The following is a 24,307-nucleotide window of genomic DNA, read 5'->3' as shown; positions in this document are numbered from 1 at the left end:
GTGTACCCACAGACTCACATCATATCCTGTTGTCTCTTTGTTCTGCTCAGCATGCCGTCCTGGGTTCTACAAGGCATATGCAGGAATCATCAAGTGTTCAAAGTGTCCTCCACACAGTTTCAGCTATGGAGAAGGAGCTTCCATCTGCCGCTGCGAAAAAGGCTTCTTCAGAGCCGAGAAAGATCCATCAACGATGGCATGCACACGTAAGCCTGGCTTATATATTTTTCAGAACTTTTTGTGTGAACCTGTCTATCTGATGCTGCTGTTATGCCTGAATTTCCCCTTTGTGGTACATTAAAGGACATTTCTATTCCCTAAAAAGGAAGCCTGACAACTTGCCTGTATAGATTTCCTTACTGCATGTGCTTCTCAGTAAGATGAGCACCTTAGGTAATCTTTGATTGGTTTACAGCAAGGGAAATGATGAGGGGAATCATCCCAGAAGATTTACAAAGTAGAATTACAAATCTACAGCATTGTCAGAGATAGAAAATGTCATTATGTATTTTTGACTGATTAAGCTTTAATTATTCCAGTGTAAACTCATATTAAGTATTTCAATCTTTCTGTGTGTCTGACAATCTGGAAAGGTTTATTACTTTGTCTTAGGAGCTTGTGGATTTCGCCTGAATTTACCAGGGCCATAAATCCAGCCTCATCTTTCGGACTTATCTGGTGTGAAGCCGAACATTAGAGAGTCTCTGGATGAATTACATGGCTTTTGTTCAGCTGCCTTGTCTTCATCGATGATTCACTGACTGTCATTACGACTTCATATTTGCATTAAATTACAGTTTAACTGGACTAATTCTCCTTTAATTAAAAAGCCATTTGGCTGTCGCCGAGATAGACGGAGGCCACGTCTGAGAGCTCTCCAGGGTGGAAGAGCGTATATGTCTTTCATAGCAAGACAACGCAACGACACTATGGTGATGCTTTTAGTTTACAGTGCTCTGTAAGTTGCACTGTTTGCAAGAAAAATGCTAATCACTAGGTGGGTAGTGATGCGTCCAGCTCAGGGGACTATTCATGATAATGCATGATATTGGGTTTCTGAAATGAGTTGTCAGCAATATTTTTTGCAAATAGCATACAGATTTCACAGTATAGAAAGTGTTTTAAAGATTGTAGAATTATACAGTTCAGATTAGATTAGATATTCAGATTCTTTTAGTTTCATCCCAAACTTTAGGAACATTAAGGCCAATAACTGCCTGCAGTCCACAACCATTTTTTCTAATATTGGCAGTAAATTTAAAGTGGCATATGTTAAAAGTTGTTAAAAATGTAACAAAATACAACCAGTTGATCTTCCTTAGATAGCAAACTTTTTATCTACTTGTATGCTGTTTGGACTTTCATTGTGAAGCATTTTAACTTGACTTGAATTGCCTTGAAACTGAGTGTAACTATGCCACATCTACTGCAAATGTAGTGCTATGACAAAAAATAATGAATTTAATTTGATTAAATATTGGTTCATAGCTAAAGTACAAAAAAAACTTTTAGAAAATGCCTAAGTCCAAGAAACAGAATCAATGTTTAGATTTTTAAATATACCTTGTAAAAATGTGGTTATGGTGACCAGTTATCAGTTATCTAAAGTATTTAAAAATTGTAACTTTATCTTTAAAGATATAAGTAAGAAAATGTTGCCTGAAAAGTTGTTTCTTCTTCTCACTGGCTCCCTGTTAAATTAAGAATAGAAGATAGAATAATGTGGAAAATTCTCACCTTTCAAAGGGAGGCTGTCAGCTGAGCTGTTGCTGTCAATAACTTCACATTTCTGCATTACTTTCTGTCTGTCTTCTAGCCATAGTAATTGAATGTGTTATTGCTGTGACTTACTACAGGGAAATTTCAAAAATTAATCTTGACAAGGTTGTTTTATTGCCCACTTTAGAAAGTGAAACTTATACATTAAATAGATTCATTACAAATAAAGTGAAATATTTAAAATCTTTTTTTTTATTAACAGTGTGATTATTATGGCTTGCAGATCAGAAAGTTAAAGTGTTACATAATGCCAAGTAAGAATACATTTTAAAGTGTAAAATAGATGTTATGGTCATATGATAGCCTATCCAAACATCATGGGTAAGTGTCCAGAACACGTTCATTCAGACACAGGGAGGGTAAGCTACAAAAGGTCGATGAAAAGGAAGCTGTTTGTCCACATATTGCTGTATCCAAACATAATTCCTGTAATCATGAGTGAAACAAAGATGTGTGGTAGGAAAAAAAGAACACCAGCAAAATTCATTCATGAATCTGGGGAAGTTTCACAAAGAATCACTACCCACAGACCAATCCTACAAATGTCTCATTATTGATGTCTTGCTTTTCCTGAACCAGAGACAATGACCCGTCCTTCCAGGGCTAAAGACAAAAAGAAGTGGACTGTTGCTCTCTAGTTCAAATCCTCTCTTCAGGTGAAAGAAAAGTTTGCATCTAATTTGGTAAACGGTCCAAGAGTTTGGCGGAAGAGCAGAAAGGCTCAGTCTCCATGTTGCTTGAAGTCCGGTTTTCACAGTCTGCGATGATTTGCAGTGTCGTGTCGTCTGCTGGTGTTGGTCCTCTGTGTTAGACATTTAAATTTGTCCATATGATTGAACTGAACTGAACTGAATGTATGTTTTGAAATAATAATCGGATGTATTTGTTTTACAAAGCACCTAAAGACACAATTTGCTGTGAATTAATTTGAATCATAAGTTTACAAAGACTTTAAAACATCTGACTTTGTGAAAAATATGACATTTTTCTTGAAAAATATCATCCCGGTCATTGATTTGGCATCTAGCAAATATTCTCTTCTATTCTCATCTGACTTATAAAAAGAAAAGTTTAGCTTGATTCAATGTCAGTGAGAAAAATATCTCTTTATCAGAATGTCTATCTTCACAGAGTTGAGTCTAATGCAGCATCTACAACATTTTAAACTAAAATAGACATTTTTTTCTGATTGCTGGCAGTTCTGAAAAGCTTATTAAAACAATCTGAATAAGTGAACCCAATGTTCACTTCAAAGAACTTCAAACCCAGCTTAGTGTCCAGGGTTGTAATTAAGTATCTTGTTTAAGGCTTGTCAACAGCTATTCTTCCTCAGGCAAACTCCAAGTCTTCAAGGCCACTGTTTGCCCCAAGTACAAACACTGTCTGAACAGCCTTTGGGGGTTTTGACAACCACACAAACTTAACACAGTTTAGATTATGCTTGTGTAGCATATCTACTACTGCAACCAGTGAACTCTTGTTTACTTGCAGAATGCATTTTAATGAGAGGTTAAAAAGTCAGTTCATAAACTATTCATTTGACTGTAAAGTCAAAAGAAAGAAGAAAATGGAGATTACAGAGTGAGAGGAAGACAAAGGCAGAGAGGAAGAAAGCGAAGATGTCACAAGAGGAAAGATAAGGGCGGGGGAAATGCATAAGGACTGGATGGAGTAGACAGTGTGAAGAGGGGAAGGAAGGAGGGCACTGATACCCATCTTCCCCTCAGAGGAGAATAGGGGCTGATTGATGGCAGTGGGATTGCTCTGCAGGAGGGTAGGTGGGTGGATTCTCCCTGATGGCGAGAATAGAGCAGGTGAGATAATGGCCGAGGGAGGAACGGAGAGATAAAGAGAGAGAATGGACGCACTGACAGGAGTGGTGGATCGGTAGGAGGAGCTCTCCTGTCTGCTGAGATTTTTAGCAATGGTGGAGAGAGAACATTAGGGAGGGATGTGAAGGAGAGGGAAACATCCCATTGTCCTGGCAGACAGTGAGCTTGGCAGGACGGGAGTGTTCAAATCCCTTAGGCCTTTTAACTCCACCCTGTTGACAGCTGGCTGCCTGCTAGAGCACAATGCTTGCCCTGACACACAAACACTTACATCCAGGGAGCACAAAAAAGACCACAACAAAGGCGATTGTGAGGGAGGTACTGTAAAATAACTTGGACTCTTTACTGCACTTGAAAGAATTGGGAGGAATGTGGAATGTTATGGAACTCGTGAATACGGTGTTGGGTTGGTGTTGGGTTGTAGTTAGCTTCTTCAGAGAGCTGTTTACATGGTGTTTTGTTATTTAGGGAAGTTTGAACTTTGGTTTCCAACTTTTGTTGGATCTCAGATTGAAAGATAATACATTTGCAATGAGAAAAACCAGCGTGTGAAAGTCAACAGAGGCCTTTCTTCTACTTATGTCTTTGTGTTGCCCCGTAAACTCTCAGTGGGTTGATGGATGGATGGATTTTGCATTTCCAGCTCCTCTGCATTCTGTGCAGAGATTTTTTGTTAGTTTTGACATTTTGCTTCCAATTCATAATAGATTCTGGTAACATCTTGCAGTGATTTTAAACAAAAGGGTGTAGATCTTTTATAAATTTTTTTGTTTTGTCTTTTAAACTACAAACACACCCATAATTGCAACATGAAAAACACTCACAACTCAAATGTTTTCACCTTCACGCTTGTTGAGGAAAACCCCCGAAAATCCACTGTCACTATTTCTGTGTACACACACCATATAATACACAGAGCATTAATGGCTCATTGGTGACCTCAGGACAGTGTTTTGACAGAAAGGTCAGAAAGCCCTCTCAGCACTTCTGGGAGTATCCTTATTGTCAAAGGTGCTGCATCTATTGCTGGTGCTGCAGATGGTGCTGCAGTTATTGCTGAAGTCTGAATTGCTTTGACCAGCCAAACATTACTGTTTATGAGAGAGTCTTGCTCAAAAGTGCAGACAAACAGCAGAGTAGCTGTTTCGACTGAGTAGTGGTAGCTATCAACAATTATCAATTGTTTGTTGAAGGCAATACTCTGCTGGTAATTTTAAAACAGCAATGAGTTGAGATCTCTTTTGGTGAATCAGAGCCATCATATGAACACCAGAGTCTCCCATCAGGAGGAAAAATTAATAAGTCTACAGATAGAACAGCTACAGATGTGCAGCTTCACTTTGCAGATGTATACATTGACAAATTTGCAAATGTTATCAGACAGCTGAAACATTTCAGGTAAAGAAAAAAATAAAATCGCCAATTCCTCAGCTTTTTTGGTTATTAGATAAAAACTTCCTATAAAGAAAAGCTACAAACTAGCAGTTTAGGGTTTTTCAATATCACTTGGTAGAATGGTTTGCTTGTTTGTTGCTTTTGAATGGTTATGTTGACACATTGTTTCATTTTTATGACAGAATGTTAGCATTTTCTTCTGATTTTGAAAAATCAACTCCAGCAAAAACAATCAATTTTCTCATGTGATCTTCAGCCAGTTTGCCACTAAACATCCACATAAAGACAGTTCATTCCCATTTTAGGTGATAAAAAGAACCAAAGTTAACAGTCAGAAATGAAATAATGTTAACACTTCTTTTTTAATCTTTTCCATACGTTCACTCTTACAACATATTTCAGATAGCATAAAGCATTTTTGATGAAAGGCTTCTTTAAAAATATGCAGAAGATTTCCACTCAAAGGAAGGTAAATATGAAGACACTGTATAATACTGTTAACATTTTTCTTAGTATACTCTTATACCCTGCAAGAGAACACAATGATGTGAGGTTCTTTACTAAATAATAAAATCTCTTGAGAGCGTATAAAAGGATAAAAGGTGCTGACGGCTGGATAGAGATGAAGGGGTTTGTAAATAACTCCAAAGAAGTTAAGAGTAGATTATACAGAACATAAAACTTAGCTACATTCACTATTTCATCTTAGAGTGAGGTTTTTTTTCCCAGTAATGCAATAAAACAAATCATATTCTTCCATACTCCAGAGAGGTATGGAGTAAGGCAGATAAGGTAAACGCTGTATGAGCTGTGACGTTATGCAAACATTTCAACAATTGTGTTTTTAGGAAATTATCCAGTGTAAAATTGTTGCTGCAGAGAGTTCTGGCAACGTAAAATAGCACACTGTTCTGTTTTAATTTAAAACTGTATAACAGGGGAAAGTTTGAAGAATATAAGTTTACATGTAGAGAATAAAGTCGGCTAAGAACACCGCATGAAATCACAGAAATTCTATGTGAAATTTTTGAGAAAGTATCTGTTATCTTTGTTTCTTGTTATGTTTAAACCACAAACTGTAATGAATTTTATCATGGTTTAATGTAAAAGCATGTGAGCAGTAAAGGCTTGGTTCAGACCTGAACTCGTGTTTGTCATGCATCAGTGATTTCTTTCTGTTTTTATCGACAGGCCCTCCATCTCCTCCTCGCAACCCAATGTTTAACATGAATGACACCTGCCTGATGCTGGAGTGGTCGCCTCCCAGTGACACTGGGGGTCGCCGGGATCTCACCTACAACGTCCAGTGCAAACGCTGTGGCCCTGGACCCAACCAGTGCCAGCTCTGTGAGGACGAGCTTCGCTTCCTGCCGAGGCCTTTGGGCCTGACCAATGCCACTGTAACCGTCACAGATTTCTCATCACACGCCAACTACACCTTTGAGATCGAGTCACTAAACGGTGTGTCAGACATGAGTACCTTCCCCCGGCAGGTAGCCATCATCACCGTCAGCACTGACCAGGGGGGTGAGTATATGAAAGTTGCAGTTGTTCACACCAACGCAGTGTCTTAGACCTTTTCTCCTGCCTTCCCTCCACTCTTAGTAACCATCCTCTCACTGCCTTGCTGCATTGAATGGAAATAAGCATAAATAAGAGCTGAGTGAGATTGCTTTTAATGGCTGGAGGCTGAACACGACTGCTTTATAACGTAATCGTTTAGCTTTGTCGGTATATTTAGCTGCCTTAGCTGATTTGCTCTAAAAGCTGGGTAGATTCTGAAAACATTTAATGTTTCTTAAACTAGAAAGTAGTTATCACCTCATTAGTGTTTCCTGATTCTAAAAATAAGTGACAGGACGGTTTCAGATTATTTCATGACTCGTAAACTTCTATTTTTCTTACGTTGAGAATCTAATTAACTTTTTAAATATCTTCTGGAATAATGTATGTGACAATTAGCAAACACTGCTGTCCCACACCTGAAATGGTTAACTTGACAAACAAACACATTCCTGTTGTTTTGCAGTTGTATCTGAATTTAATCACTTGCATCGTAGAAGCCATACTTTGAGAATATATCCATCTGAGAAGGGGTTGTTCAAGGACAGCATCTGAAAGAAATGTTTCTTGGTTTTTGATATCCGCAGAAGGGCTTAACCAGAGGAAACAATTTGGTTCAGTCTGAAAGTGAAATGTAAATCACTGTAGATAGCAATCGATTATGGAACAATGTTCGCAACTTTTGCATTCTCACTTCATGCAAATGAAAATTTACTTCATATTTTTAAATTTATCTGAGGAGTTCATAACTCCTCAGATAAATTTATAAATTCAAATTAATATGGAGCCCTTAGAAAGTCTGCAAGGAGTGTACCGAGATATTTTGTGTACTTTCTTGACTCGGTGAAAAAGGGCAGCAATGAACATTAACTTTGCTTTTCATAAAATATTTCAGAAAAGCAGCATTGCAAACCTGTCAGCTAAAGGAATGAAGTTTCATTCATATATCTCCTGTTTTTAATAAAGGGATAATTCAGTATTTTTGAACGGCTGTTAATAGGTTACAAGTTAATAACTTAAATGAAGTAGTATTTAGTATGAATCCAGATTAGCTTAAGTTAATAGTTAATCAATTTCAAGTCACTTTCAAAGCTGATTTTTGCAGCATAACAACATTTTGTTCTTAAAATTTGATAACCACTCATTTGTTTATTTTATTTTATTTTACTTTTTATCATTTTTTTAAGAAATGGAACTATACACTCACACTGGCCATTAGTCTTGAAACCTAATAATCAGAATTTATACTAAATGCCAACTCTTGAAATGTTAACTGCTTCTAACATTTTTATTTTTATTACTTAGAAATCCTAAACTAGCCATTTGTTGCATTCATAGCTTCAAATTATTGCTTTGCAAGGAATACTTCAACTAGTAAATTGGTAGGAAAACAGACTGTAACTGGCCTCATTTTCTGAGTAAATCAGTCAATTGCTTAATTTACAACATTGAGAACTTTTACACAGTATGAACTTTCTGTCTGAGGTTTTCAGACAAATATTAACTTCTAAATATTAACCTCTTGAATTTGTGTAGAGTGACAAAAAAATGTGTGCTTTGTACTGTCAAGCAAAGGCTAAATTGAGCATGTTGTTAATTTATATAGCATAGGCAAAATGTTTGGCGAGAAATGCGTACATTAGCAAAAATAGGCATGGCTATTCATACCACCAACTGCTAGGTGGTAATTGGTGTCAATATTTCCAATGCACATTCATTAGTAATGCATTTATTCTATTATTCACTAACCAGCATTCATGGGATACAGATGCTACTTTGCATTTTGAGGGAAATTTGCACAATTAGTTAGGTATTTAAGAAGAAAATAAGTTTTTGACACAAAATTACCTGCATTTCTTCACATTTGTATTGCTTAAAAAGCAATAGATTTTTTGTATGCTGCAAATTATGAAAGAAATATTTCTGTTGGTTTGGACTACATTGTCATAGTCTAAATCACCAGTTCCTGTGGGACTGTTTGGTTTAGTGCATACTTATTAACTGTCATTTTCAAACAGTTTTTGTCCACCTCCCTATGCTTACCTTCCTTTTTCCTTGTTTGTTCTCCTCTTTCCCTCTCTTGTGTTTTGCTTCCAGACATGTTTGTTTTACCTTTCTTCTTTGTTCTCTCCTATCCATACAACCTGCATGTTTCTACTGCTGAAAGCATCTGTGAGAAATACATTTTCTCATACAGCCAAAGCACATTAGCTGCATTATTCTGTGTCTCAAAGGACAGCTCTAGATAGTACATGTGACTCTGCGTTACACACAGACTTTTTTATTTGATTAACATGCCTTGTTTAGAACATAGTCAAAGCTGGTCCCTTAGCTGTAGACAAGACGCATTTCAACACTAATATAGCCAGCTGCTGCTATTTAGGATCCTCAGGGGAGGAGGTAGATTTATGGCTCGCTGTTAGTGATAAACAGCCTAATGCTGTACTTTTAACACTGTTACGTTTTCAGAAAGCAGGATTTGATCAGTGCTGTTAAATTTAATGAGGATCTTTAAAGGGGTATTGATCGCACAGCTGTTTGTGTTGGGTGTAACTGAACAATGTGCTTACCAGCTTGCGTTCGGATGGATGTATAAATATGGTGCGTGAATATTTTAGAGGGTTTGTGTATATTTTAGAGTGTAATTCTTGTGCTTGAGGAAGGGAGTGAAATGTAGGTGTTTCTACATTTTGTCTCCTAATATTCTAAGCTCATGATTAAAGAGGGGTTAGTTTAAATCCATTTTTCAACATTTTGTCAAGTTAGAATCACAAACTTGTATGTATTTTAACAAGGTTTTAGGTGACAGACAAATGCAAAGTTGCACACACTTGTGCAGCGTGAAGAAAAGGGAACACAGTTTCTACAATTTTCTACATTCAAAATCAGATGTTTTGTGCATTTATACTATGATTCTTTGTAATAAAAATCTGGCTACATTCACACAGCAGCTCTTGATGCTCAATTCAGATTTCTTTGTCCTATTTATTTGCTTAAATCAGATTTTGTTTTGCATGTCAATCATATTTTCTGCAGATGCTACTTAAAGAGATTTCAATGTGAATGGTTTACAACCTCAAAGCGATTCGCACGTGCAGAATTGCAGTGCGTTTACAGAAGTAATAATGAATGTCACTGTCTATGTATTGGTTTTGAAGTTTTTCAGCAATGGGAGCTGATAGTATTGTCACAAGATCATAATAAGACAAAGGTAGCTAACAAAAACAAAAGCACAACGTTTAGCAATGGTCTTTTGTGGCGCATTGACTGTGACTTGTGGAGAGAAGTCTGTTTGAATGCGTTGTTGGACCAGGAGAGGTGGGATAGTGAAGTGGTTTGCTTCAGTGATATAGCCTTCTTTTATAATCTCATAATTATAATTTTCAGCCATTATTTACATCTGGATTTACCTTGTCTAGCTTCTTCTGGTGCAGAATAATGATGCATGTCTCACGCCAATGAGGTGAAAGTTGTATGAAAAGCGTCATGACAGTTCAGACTGCAAATACTTTGAGAGTAATTGGACATGTATCTGATTTAATACCATATATGAATGTGGCACAAATCAAATTTCTTTCTAGCGTGAACAAAATTGTTAATGGGCCTTCCAGTTTTGTAATCTGCAAACTGGACCTTTGGTTTTATGTTACCAATAACTTTGTTCTTTCCACTCTGCTATAAAAGCCATGTTTGTGGCGCGTGCAACTAATAGTCATCCTGACAGATTTTCCTGCAGCAAATCTTTGTAGTTCCATCAGAGCAACCATGGGTCACTTTGCTGAGCCTCTGATTAATATTCGCCTTACCCAGCATGGTAGCTTAGGTCAAGAAGTTTGTTTTTGCAGCTGGAAAAAGTTTGATGCGCATAAATACTTTAGCAAGGTACTGTTTGTACCAAGCATAAATTCTTTAGGGCTTCTACTAAATGGATCCTAAAATCTGATGCATCCATTCCATCTTCCTGGCACCGTGGCTTGTTGAGAAATGCCAATTTGCCTCAGTGTCAGCAGTCTGAAAGCTGCAGTTGCTTTTGAAAAGGTTGAAATGAGCTAAAGTGTGCCTAAGGTCAGCATATTCATCCCAGTCAAAGATAACCATGCAAACCATCTGACGAAAAGCAACATTTGCATGCAGCAGTGATATGCATGTATGCTTTGGCACAAACAGAACTCTTTCTCCCCCCTCAACACATCCACCTAAACTGCTCTGTGATGGGCTTGTTTGGAAAAGTGCACATAAAATTCATATACACCATTAGCATAGTGTTGCCATCAGCAGAAAGCAAACAGCCATGTGAATTTCAGTGTTTTCAGGAGTCTGCTGCAATAATATACTCTGACTATAAATAAATTAAACTCTGTCATTAAAATGCAGATGGACATTTTTGGTCAGTGATTTGTTCCAGTAAAAATGTGATTTGCTTTACTGAGAAGACAATAAAGAATTATAACGCACAAGGACAAACAACATCTGAGGTTCTTAGTGAGAAGATAATGTCCTCTAATTTGGGAATGAAATAGATGGCATATTTAAAAATGTTGACATGGTTTCAGAATTTACTCATTTATTGTCAGCTTAGTGGCAGAAAGGATTCTCATTTTGCAGGCTGACACTTTTTTTTGTCTGAGGTCCCTGAAGAAGTTGGCAAAAATATTTTTACTGAACTTTGCTGAAAAGATTAGTGACAGAGGCACAAAGAAAATCAACAAGAGAACAAGTGGCAGACGTGGAAACTTAATTGAGATGATGGTTTAAAACAGAGGTGCCCAAAGTCGGTCCTCGAGGGCCGGCATCCTGCATGTTTTACTTCTCTCCCTGGTGGTAGTAACAACCTTTTCAGCATGTCAATGTTCTTCTTAGACCTTTTCATGAGCCGTTATTGGATCCAGGTACGTTAAACCAGGGAGAGAACTAAAACATTCAGGATGCCGGCCCTCAAGAACCGACTTTGGGTACCACTGCTTTAACCCTTTCATGCATAAATTATGACCCTTTGTGTCAGGATTTTTTTTTACAATTTTCTTTTTTATTTTCTTAAGGCATAAAAAAAAAGGAACGAAAAAAAAATTATTTTTTATTTAATTTTTTTAGGGGATCAATTGCAATCTTTTCCAAATATGAAGTTGTTATTTGAAAAACACATCAGTAGTTTTGTTCTTTAGCGGTTATCTGATGTCACAATATATTTTTTTTACCTACAAGAGTCGTCTACAGGGACCAGGTCGGTCGGCAGGCTTTTTTGTCTGTCAGCCATATTGGATTTAACAAAAATAATTTCTTGGAGTTGAAGCTGACGGCCAGTAGTTGATAGTGTATTTTATGATGCATTTGTGTCCACTTCAGTAGTCTGTGTGCATTTGTAACATAGAAATCCACAAGAAGCAGAAGAAAATGGCTTTTAGGTAGCTAACCACTGTAGTGACCACTATGCATGAAAGGGTTAAAAGGAAGGAGAAAATTGGATTTAAGAAGGAAAAGTACTTTTACAAATGTGAAAACAGAAAAAGTATGGCAAAATAAGAGAAAACAAAATTTAAAAAGCAGAATTACGGAAAATGATTGAGTGATTAAAAGACTAAAGAAGACAAAGCCAGAGTAAGAACCAAGATCCGTTTGCTGACATTACATTTGATAAAGCAAATGAATTAATTCTAGAGAATACAGTTGTACCAGGGTCCAATACTGTCGCAGGCTTTATCCACGCTCAAACATTTTAACAAAGTATGCTGACCTTGCATGCAACACAGAAATGAATCAATAGCTTATTGGCAGAATAAATATGTTTGAAATAAATCACTTTGTGGGCATAAAATAACTGAGGAATAAAAGTGAAATGTTTGGTTATGTAATTAACTGTATTTTTATATCAACTTTTAAATATCTGTTTATGAAAGACTGAAATTGCTTAAGTTGTGTCTCTTCAACTCTGTAAGGTTTTTATGGTGTTCCCCCCTTCATTGGTTCTGACCTCAAAAAATGTTTAATATTTCATAACACAAATAGTTGTGAGAGAAGTTCTAAAAAACCTGAAACCATTTACCAAGAAGTGAATAAATAAGTCATAGACTCTAGATTTATATTTGTACTTTCATTCATTGATGTACCATGTAGGTGTTTTGGAAAAAAGGATTAAATCAAGCAGTTTTAGCTATTTTATACAGATACATGGACTTGCAAAATTGTACTGCAGTTGTACTGGAGATAACTCTGAAGTGGTCTACTTCACTGGACCCCCTGCGGTTTGCGTGCCACTCAACTTGCTCTACAGCTGACACCATCTCCCACACACTGCACGCTGCCCTGTTCTCTACACCTACGTTAGGCTACTCTTCATCAAATTCAGCTCAGCATTCAATACAATCATTCCCCAGCAGCCGGTCACTAAATGCTTCCTGCTGAGCCTCAACACGCCCACCTGTAACTGGATTCTGGACTTCCTGACAGAGCGACCGCAGTCGGCATACATCAGCAGCGCAGCACCACAAACCATCAGGCTGAGCACAGGTGCCTCCTGAGGTTGTGAGCTCAGCCAACTGGTGCTTATGTCTCATGACTGCACTGCATGAATCCAAAAATATCGCAAATATCACAACTGTCACGGGGCTCATCAATGACAGCAATGAAGGGTTTTACAATAACCTTTTCCTGAACGTGACAAAACCAAGAAAATGGTGGTTGTGCTAAGTCAGTCATCATATTAGTAACGTCTCATTAACAGCTCAGAGAAGAAGAGTCAGAACAACCAAGTTCCTCAGCATGACCAGCGATATAAACTCTGTGACAAACACCCAGCAACATCTGGCTTGTCTGATGCGAGTGAACCTACCACAACCGATCTTCACTAATTTCCACAAGCGAACGGCAGAGTGTCCCAACATGCAGAAGTTTTGCCTTCTCAGGTCTAAAAATTCCTCCAGCTGCATCTGATCCAAAATGGTGCTGCTCGCGTTCTGACTAAAACCAGGAAGATGGAGCACATCACCCAGTTCTAAAGTCCTTACTCTGGCTCGCAGTAGCTCAGAGAATAGACTTTAAATTACTGCTGTTAGTTTATAAATCACTGGATGTTTTAGCACCATGATACATTTCAGACCTTCCAGAACCTCTCAGGTCTTCTGGTTCTGGTCTGCTCTGCATCTAGAACCAGAACCAAACGAGGAGAAGCAGCATTCAGTTTCTATGCATCACAAATCTGGAACACTGAAGTGCCTTTAAATCTAGACTAAAAACCCACCTGTTTAGAGTTTCTTTGGAAACATAATCAATGAAACATTAATAAACAATCTGTTGTGCAACGACAGCAAAATGTAATGTTTCATTGTTGACTGTGTATTTTTGTGTTCTTATGTTGTAAAGCACTTTGAAATGCTTTAATCCTGAAATGTACTGTAGAATAAACTTTGATTTGATGTAGTTTGGTCTACAATGCATTGTGAGGACAGCTGAAACGGTCATATGGAGAACTCTCTCCTCCATCCAGAATATTTTTCTGACCTTGCATAGCCTCCACAATATTCACTGACCCCGCCACCCCTTCTCATAGCCTGAGGTTCTGAAGCATCAACCAGAACTGCTTGGTTCTGTAACAACGTTTTTATCCCCTCAGTAACGCACACCTCTCTGTGCACTTGCACTTTAGATTGACTAGACAATCAGAATGAACCCTCCTTCCATCCACTGGCTATTCTTGTGCGGTCGCCACTTTTTGAGAGGTTAACTTTTGGGTGTTCTATGAAGTATAGGTTCAGAAACAGTTTTTCAAGGTGCTGTGAAATGTTTTTTCCACTCTCATACTTTTCTTTTAGGATATGAAATACTCAAAGTTAGATTCTACACTCAAGGAATTCCCCCTGCCTTCAAATTAAAACAACTGTTTTTATACAGGAGTAGCATTAAATGAATAGCATTTAGCAGCTTCCCTGTTCGAGGCAGCCTTTCTTCTGGCACCATGCCACGCTATAACTAACTATGACAAATTAGCCACATACCTAATTACTAGCCTGGGAAAATCACAGTGATGTTTATTAGGCTGGGCATCATAAAGTGGTGTTCCTGTGCCACAAGACCAAAGCTCTATTCTGGAGAAACACTAATAATAACAGCTATACAAATTGGCTGAGTGAAATGACCAGGGCCCCAGAGGTGCTTAGCTGTGATGGGGTGAAGAGGAAGGTGACTTTCCGTGGATTAATCAATATGGCTATCCAAAGTGCCGCTGCGCTGGGGTTTGGATACCACTGTTTCCTGCCATAGACGATATTTGCGTGCGTGTGTGTGTGTGTGTTTTAGCATTTCTCACTTTGTAAAGCCGTTTTTATTATTTCAACAAATTGTATGTTGTGAAGACCCATGCTCCTTATGGGCCTCAAAGCTTGGGCCCCACATAAAGAAGTGCTGTTTTTGGATTAGGTTCTAGAAATGCATAAATATGAAAGGTGAATGCAAAGTCCTTGTGAAGAAAAATGTAATGTGTGTCTGAGAACCTGACTCCATTATGGGTTAATAGGAAAAAGCAGCCACTGATGAAAATGCTGAATACATAATGTTGCTAAATGGGTTTTTTTTTCTCCTCTCCCTGGTCATATAGTTGTGGGTGAGAGGGTTTTTGGGGGTCCTACATCTTCTAGCAGTGAAATGTGTGTGTTTCTCTGTGGGTGTGTTGGAGTGCCGTTAGATTGCTGACACCGGCCTTGTGGAAAGAGCAGTCGTAAATAGAAGCTTCATGCTTGCTGGCTTATTAACAGTTGATTTATCAATTACCCGATGTTGTGGGTATTTGAAGATGTAGTGAGGGGAAATCTGGTGTCTTCGTGTTCCGGGCGTCGCAGGTGTGCACGCGCCTCACATTGCTGTGTACGCCAATCCCAGGGTCATCTTCATCATCACTCTTTCTCTTCACTGGCACACTCACATTCACGCCCACTCTTTATGCCTCCTGTGGTGGGAGATACAAGGGGGAATAATAGGATGAGAAAAATTTATTCGACAGCTCTCTTTCTCTACACTGATTTATCAGAGCATTCCCTCCAATGATGTGCCTTTATCTTTCTCAGTTTCTCTTGTCTCTCTGCTCCCTGCAATTTTTCCACATTAAGCACTGCTGTGTGTTTGACTTGTGTGTTCATCACACTGTACTGACAAGTACTAACATTATACCCCGTCATATTTTACAGTGTTAAGGCTGCTGTAAGGCAGTGCTTTATTGAAGCAAGCCTGAAGTTTTAAGACCTATTATTTAATCATAATGTTTGGCCTTCTTTTTATTCCTTCCTGTCAAATACAGCTTTATGTGCAATCCTGCACTAAAAGAATCCTTGAAGAGGTTTTTCTTGTATTCTGTACTAATTCTTTTACTCTATGGACGTATAATATCAGGTGGGTTCACGGTGCTACATTTTTTGACTGAATTATTAGTTTAGGATGTCCTATAAATGTTTTGATTTGTTTTAATGTTTCATTCTGAAACAGCTGAATATGACAGCAAAACTTTTTTTTTTATCAGATATTTTTAGTAAAACACACAAAATGAAATGCTTTGCTGTCTATACTGTGGGACAAAATTCATTTTATAATCCTTTTCTGTATTTTTGTCACATTTCTCTATGGAATATTGTATTTTTTGTGCCATCTACCACAAAACTGTGATTATGAGGAGTTGAACTGAAGCAGTGAAGTCACCAGTCTGGTCATTTGTTCAAATTAAGAGTTTTCTGTTAAGAGTATTGAAGTACATAAATTATATAGATATATATATATATATGATATAAATGTCAGTTATTGGCTGGAACAGAAATTTTAATAATGGATATTGATATTGGCCTAAATGTTCCCCATTTTAAGCTCCTTTTAACACAGTTAAAAAGAGAAGTTGTAAAGTATAATTAAAAAAAGGCAAATGCAAATTAAAATATTTAATTATTTTTAATTGTGTAAACTCACTGACATTTTTTAGAATGACTTTATTCACCCTTTTCTAAAAATCACAATTTCCACAATGTCTTTCAGGTCTTATTGTTTAAATAAAATAAGAGAAGTTTGGTATTTTCCATTTGATTTGTTTATTAGGCTTTGATGCTGCGTTTTTGAGGGGCATAAATCTCACAGGACAACGGGAACTACTTCCTAATCAAAGTGAGAAATACAAGAGAAAAAGAAACTTGATTCTGTGTCAAACAAGACTGAGTAAGAACCCAAGGAAATATTATTATATTTGGTGGTAATTATGTGAGAGAAACGGAACAATTCAAAGCAAACTGCAGCAGTTTTAATGGTGTGAGATTATGCTAAATAGTTAAATAGTTAAATAATGTATTAATTTAGAATTTGTCTTGAGGCTTTTTACCGATCTTTACCAACGGATGTCAGCTACTGTGGGGGGTGATGTTGTTCTTCAGAAATACATCAACCTACATGTTTGACTTTATTTCATGTAATCAGTCACATAAACTTTGATAAATTAGGTCTCTACAGAGTTTTAATATGATTTTGGTCTTGGACAGCACTTCAGATTTTTTTGTGGAGCAAAGAGAGAAAAATGTTGACTTTTTCCCAGTTGTGCTGAAGTTATATGCAACACAGAATCTACTCATTGCTGTATTTGGATTTTAAATTTTACAAAAATTACCGCAATGAGAACTAAGTACTAATGAAGGAAGCTGAGCATATAAATGTTGCTAATCGTTGTGGTAGGTGATGGAATCAATAAATGTTGTGATGTTTTCTTGAAATGATAATTAAAACTTCTGTTCCTGTGAATATTACATCACTTCTGTTATAATGGTTAACACTTACAGGTGTCAATTGTTTTAGGTAAAAATTGAAAATGAACACATTTTTTGAAAACAAGTCTTTGAGGCAATACATGTCGTTAAGATGAAAATAATCCTGGATCATGGTTCTACATAAATATCAAAATATTTTAAATAATAGCCTATCAGTTATTACCTTCTCTCATTACCCACTTTCCTGTCAATTTACTATGAAATAAAGGCCACTAGAGCCAACAAATCTTGAATAATTAAAAAAAATGGTTATGATTTAAAATCTCCATTTCTGTTAAATGTTAAATAAATAGACCTACACCTGACTCTTTTATGCTAAAGCTGAAGGACCAATCTGGTCATTTGTGAATAAACCTTATTAGATTATTAGATGTGCTCTAGTTGTGGATGCAATATTGCAACACTTGAACCAGAAACACATTTTTTACTGGTTAAAAAAACAATAAGGTTATCTCTCAAATGTGAAACTGTGGTGTTGAATATCACAATGATTCTTATTCAGTGTCTCAAAATTGTTTGCATTTATTACGTTGTTTAATTTTAGTCTTTGGGGAAATATGTTTTATGGATTATAGTGTTCTGCATTCTCAGTCTATCGTTGCTGTTCTATTGATTGTTTGCAGTGAATTGTTTACTGAAATGCAGAACGCAAATTGGTTTTGTTTTATGTAATGAAGTTAAAAATGTGACTTGGAAGAAAACTCAGGATGAACAGGAAATTCTTCCAATTATTGTACACTTCAAATCTAAAATAACTCAATGATTTAATTTAAAATAGGCCTGGACACTATTAGAAAAATTAATGTTAATATCATGTTAATATCAAAATGATATTAATGAGAATTGCAGTGATGAAATCAAACTTGTGAAGAAGCCATCACTGCTATGGCGGCTCTGAACTTTGGTCACTAAAGTTGTGTGTGTGTTCAAGGTATGTGGGTAATCATATTGTCAGGTTGGCATTTGATGTTGCTTGCATTTACAATAATGATGAGTATTTTCAGAGTTTTTTCAAAAATGTTAAGATTATCGTAATTTGCTACGATAATCTGCCAAACCTTTAACTAAACTGCGATCCAAACAGGGTGACATTCTGTCCTAACCTCTTGCCCTCTGACCTCACCTCCCTTAATGAGGCGTCTCTCTTCAGGAACATTTTTGGAAACTAACAGCAGCTAATTTGACCTCTTCTTCAATCAAATCTCTCTCCTCATCTTGCTAGTCCTATGAAGACATGTGAACAGCTAATTCTGCCTCCTTCTCTAGCCCTGCAGTTGACCAAAATTATTTATAATATGCTTTTTTGGTTAAATTACGACAACTCTTGGTCGGCCTGTGATTGTGTGTCAGCCCACTGGAAATGTCCCAGTATGCCAGATGGCCAGTCCAGCACTCAGTACTGGTCTGAATTAGGTCAACCAGTTCCGCTAAACCAATTAAAACTAACAGACCTTTGATGGACAAACAGTTAAGCGCAAAGTTATTAATTTTCCTTTGAGATTTATATTTAATATTATTTTGTTTCTATAAGAAAGTATGTGAACGCCTGGTGAAAGATAATGAGTTTATGTACAAGGAGAATGATTTTTAAAAATAATTCTAACAAAATTGGCATGTTAAAATTATACATTTTCCCCGTCAGTATTAAATATAAAAGTCTTTAAGGCTTTTGACAATCAAACATGTCCTACAGTTCCTAAATATTTGCAATTGAAATTACTCTAATCTCCTTCCTCAGATTTTGCAGCAGATTCTAATCAAAATGTTAATATTAATTCCAATTATAGGAAACATATTGGTAAAATTAATTACTTAAGATTTACCTCTACTTACTTAATGGATAATTTTGGACTTATCTGTAGGATATTTCTCATTTTGTACAACCAGATGAGTTTAAAAATCTAACAAAATCAACATTCAGTGTTGAACTTTCCAAAGTATTTTAACTAAAAATCAAGATTGCCTTTCATAATAATTTTTAATCTATTCCAGCTACAAATGAGTTTCATAAAACCAGAACAACACAAGAACACACACATCCATTATTTTTGGAAGCTAGTTTAGTAATTTGAAGGAGTTACCGTAAGATTTAAATTAAGGTTTCATTTTGGGAAAATCATTGATTCAAACTAAGATCCCATCTTAGTTTGATTTTACAATGTTTGGGAAGAACAGTTCGTTCTTTTTGTCCTGTTATCACTTTGATCAAAATGCCTACTTTCACCTGCTGAAACAAAAAAACACAAAAAGAACAGCTATTAATTAAATGGTAAGTGTAAATCTGCCTGCATTTTAAATCTAAAGTATATTGTATAACACGTTTTTGTTAGAGTAACCTTTGTGGGTTGAGTGCACTTCAAAAGTGTCTGAACTGCCATTATGGCTGCAATTTACTCCCAGTGCTCTATTTCTGGTTGTGGCTTGTGAAGCCCTGATGAAACGGGCAGAAGAAGCTCATGACAGCTGGGATCTCTAACCCTTCATGTCTTTTGGCTCTTGCAGCTGCTGTCAACTGTCCTGAATGATATTAACAAGCAGCTGATAAGTCTGAACACCCACCTTCACTGACCGACAGAGACCTTTCACAAAACACAGCACAAAAAGAGTTCATAATGTGTAGTGAGCGGTAACTAATGTGCATGTTATGAAATACATACTATTTTGGGCAATAAATTGTCCCAGAAAGTATTGCGATAAACAATAATATTGTTTTCAGACCATTTTCAAGTAACATACTGTTAGTACATAATGCAAGAGCACATTCTCAAAAAACACTCACTTCTAATGAATATTCCACACTGAAATTAAAGATATTTCAAATATCCAAAGTAACAACAGAAACAATAAATAAAATGAATTATAAAGTCTTTGTAAACTAAGTTGTCCTTCAGAAAAAGAGCTAGTTGAGACCAAAACTACCCGACTGAAGCTTTTTGTTTTCCATTTTTTTGGTGGAGACAGAGAGAAAAACAATAAATCATGCAAATTGTAATTATTGAGTTTGTTTTAATTTACAATGTGATTCATTGATTTATTGATTCATTGCTTATTGCGACAGGGATACTGAATGACTAAATTGTTTTAAAATAAATTTAACAAACAGTTGATCATTTATCTCCCTATTTTTGTCTTAAATTTTTCACTTCAGATTTACATATTCCACTCTTTTTATCGCTTTCAATACTTTAGGCACTTTTTAGGCACTTTACCATTTTCTTACATCACTGCCCATACTGCCTTTATTTCATCCCAATTATATTCATGTTTTTCAATTGTAAATATAGTAAAAAAAGGAGTTTTTACTACATGTTGTACAGGTAGGATTGTACCACATTTGTAATGTCTGAACTTTGCTGACCTTACATGAGCATTTCCTCAGAATATGTCAGCCCTCTAGAAGGTGTGTGTAGAAGAATCAACCCAATATCCTGCCCTCTATGTGCTCACTTCCCATCCTCACCGCCGGAGCCTAATCAGTGTGGAAGCTGAGCTCGGCCTGCTGATTGGTGGTGGATCTTTGGGGTGAATCACACCACTGAAAGGGATTTTGCTGGCACAGAAATCCTTTGTGCTTTCTCAGTACTCATTTCCTTTTTTTCCTGTTTGAGTCATCATCCAACAATGCTATTTATTTCATATTCAGATTTTTGCTTTGATCACACAAATTCCTTTGCTTTTTACAAAATGACAAAGATGTTCTCTTTTATCCTATAAGGCATTTGAGCTTTTTAGCAGGGGAGTCAAACTCACTTTTGTTTTGGGCCAAGTCCAGATAACGAATGCTCTGAAAGGGCCAGTTGTGACAGAATGTATTGATAAAACCCGTTCAAAAACTGTTAAAATGTCAATGAATTCTTAAAATTAAATAATATTGAACATCTTTTTAGTCCCTCCAAGATTTTGTGATACTTGATGTGATTTTAGATCTTTTTTTTCTTAATTTGAAAAGATTTGTGATATTTGTGAATATTTATGACAGCAAATGTGACTTTTTATTACTCGCTTTAAATCGTGGACTTTAATCTGATATCAATTAAGGCTTAGGGAGCTGTTTAGAACAAGTAAAGCGGTTTTTGACAATTTTTGAGAAAAATCGGCAATGAACTCCCAATTATGTATTAATGCAAAAAAAAGTGCAGGGATTTGTTCAATCTGTGTGAATTTCAACAATAATTCTCAAGAAACTGGAGAATTATAGGATTGATTGATATAATTTGGCAGTAAACTGATAAAAAGTGCATTAATTTGATTGATAACTTAAAATTTAAGCACACTTACTATTTAGTGAAGAAACTAGTAGAAGCTATGGCGGGCTCGAGTTTGACACATGCTTTATAGTGAAGTTTGATTCCTTTATTCAGAGGAAATTGGTGTTGGTGATGTCGGGTGTTTCATCTCTTTAAAAAGAGTTGCAAATTTTTAGTGAGAGCTGCAAGTACAGGTGCAGATGTACAGATTGTGAAATCTAGTGGGTTTGACAAACCTATTCTAGCTGATATACGCACAGCATCAGATCTATGCTCCACATGTTTTATAACTTTGGACAAAAGTTTTCTTAAAACCATAGTCAACTTAAATGTCATGGCTTTTATTTTGAATTTTGGGTGATTAGGCAACTTGCATCTTCAAAAAAATTTAACAATAAAATGGTGTAAGAAGTTAAATTTCTTGTGAACCTTCTGAAATGTACACAATTATGCATTCAGAACTACAAACCAACTGTTTGGATAAATGTCTCTGAGTGAGTTTTGACTTTGGACACGCTCTGTCTTTTTTTTCATGAAATAGCTTTTGGACCTTGGTGGTTCTGATTTTGTGCTGCCATCAGTCTACTAACTAAATGGTGGTACATTTTAACAAGGTTGAGGAAGAGACTTTGATTCAAATGGGCTCAATATTACTGAATAATGAACCAAACCAACATGGTTTTGGGATCTTTATTCTGTTGGAACAATTTTGTCAAAATCTTAACTACATTGCTGTTGATTTGGTGGAAAATGTGAATGAATTTAAAATATCTTTTGAGAATGTTATGAGCAGACTGTGGATTTTCAGCAAAAAAAAAAGAACTTTTAAACCTGTGCAGCAAATTCTTATCTTTCAGCTTAAGATTTGAAAGGATGGTTAAAATACCACATCAAATCCAAAACTCTCACATGTTTATGTAAAAGCGTGGATGTGAAGTCATGAGCAGCATTTTCTGTATGTCATGGTCATACATACTGTATTTTAATAAGACATAAGCTGCTACTTTTTTCACATGATAGTTTTGGACCTTGGTGGTTCTGATTTTGTGCTCAATGTCCTAACTAAATGGTGGCATTTTGGATCAGATGAGTTAAACTTTGACTGAAATGGGCATTTGCTCTTTCTGAACCAAAAAATGGTTTTGGAATGAAAGAAAGCATAAAATATCTTTTGAGAATTATGCCAGGACTTAATTTATGGCTGTAAAAAGACTGTGGATTTTCAGCAATTTGTAAAAGAACTTTTAAACCTGTGCAGCAAATTTTTTCTCTCAAAATTTTATAAAAGGATGGTTAAAATACCACATCAAAATCCAAAACTGACATAATGTTTATGTCCCCGGTGCGTGGATGTGAAGTCATGAGCAGCATTTTCTGTATGTCATGGTCATACATACTGTATTTTAATAAGACATAAGCTGCTACTTTTTTCACATGCTTTAATCACTATGATGTGGTTAATATCTGGGTTTTTACAAAACTGTTTATGAAAGTCTGGACTGCTGCAGGACGACAAAATAATGGCTGTCAAAGCAACTTTAGAAAGCATCTCTTTTCTCTTTCTGTTCTTTTATTCAGGTTTAATTTTCTTAGAAAAGAAAGCTCCTGAATTGTCACGACTTTCACACTAATCAAACTTTTCTGCCGGACTTGCTCTATAAACAGGTTCCAACTGCTGCATTTAGCATTTTCTCAATAGGGTTTGTTTTTATAGATGTTGGCTGCATTAAAGGTGAGTCATGCACTAAAATAGAAAATGTGAGGAGACATTTCTGAAATTATATAAATCTGCAAAGACAAGGTGACACTTTTCTCTGTAAAACAAGATTAAGATATTCAAATAAATAAAGCTGTTAAGCATACATGAGTCAGATTTATGTCTTTGTTCATTTGTTATCAAATTCATCACTATGTGAACTGCATGCATGATTCTTTTTTTGGAATGTCTCAATACAACGTTCCTCCATGAGAGTCGGCAGTGCACAAGTTCAGAGTAAATGATGAAGGATTCATAAAACCATGTATAACTTCTTTTTTCTCATAGCTGCCACTTGAAGTCCGTTAATAGCATCATATCGCTATAAATTGAATACTTAAAAATGTGTATTTGATTATAAAGAACACAGTAAAAGAGGAATGTCTCATGAAACTCATAAAAATTAAGTCAAAAACAATTTTAACATTTCCTTCTCTCTTCTTTTATTTGGTCGTTTGACCTGCAAAAGTGAACAGAAAGAAAGCCAAAGTTAGTTATATTTTTGTTTATTCAATATTTTGTTTATATTTCTTACATTTTGTTTGGTTTTCAACTTTATGATCCACATAGAAGTCTCGTAAGAATCGAAATCCAAAATCAGCATTTGTCTTCTTTATATATAATCGACATCAACAATCTGAACAAAAATGATTTCACGGCAGATTACATACACCTCCTTTAGCATCAGTTGTTTATCAAGTCGCTAAAAAGGAGTGAATCTTCTCTACATATAGCATAAAATGTACTTGTCCGGTTTGCAACACGAACAAGTGCGAAATCTTTTCGCCTTGAAATTTGATTTTGATATTTCTGTCTAATACTTTATCAATAACGTCGGTATTAATAAATTTTTTAAAAATAGCTATTTGAAATTTATCAATAATGTTGCAGTCTTCTGAGATAACTAATTGTACAATGACCCAAGAAAAAACTTTTTTTCACGGTTCCTGTTAA

General features: G+C 36.1%; 1 protein-coding gene across 4 annotated transcripts in view; it reads left to right on the top strand.

Annotated features, from left to right (window-relative positions):
* LOC122839330 (ephrin type-A receptor 6-like) overlaps positions 1 to 24,307 on the top strand; it is a 255,376-nt gene that overhangs the window by 164,264 nt on the left and 66,805 nt on the right. For all 4 annotated transcript variants that reach the window (XM_044130796.1, XM_044130795.1, XM_044130794.1 and 1 more), the window contains 2 exons: positions 51 to 206; positions 6,198 to 6,533. In XM_044130796.1, coding sequence (XP_043986731.1) covers positions 51 to 206; positions 6,198 to 6,533 — 492 coding nt within the window. The remainder of the gene's footprint in view (positions 1 to 50; positions 207 to 6,197; positions 6,534 to 24,307) is intronic.

The sequence above is a fragment of the Gambusia affinis genome, linkage group LG11, assembly GCF_019740435.1.
Source record: "Gambusia affinis linkage group LG11, SWU_Gaff_1.0, whole genome shotgun sequence".
Classification (NCBI taxonomy): Eukaryota; Metazoa; Chordata; class Actinopteri; order Cyprinodontiformes; family Poeciliidae; genus Gambusia; species Gambusia affinis.
Note: the sequence above shows the minus strand (reverse complement) of the source record. Positions and strands in the feature narration are given on the sequence as shown.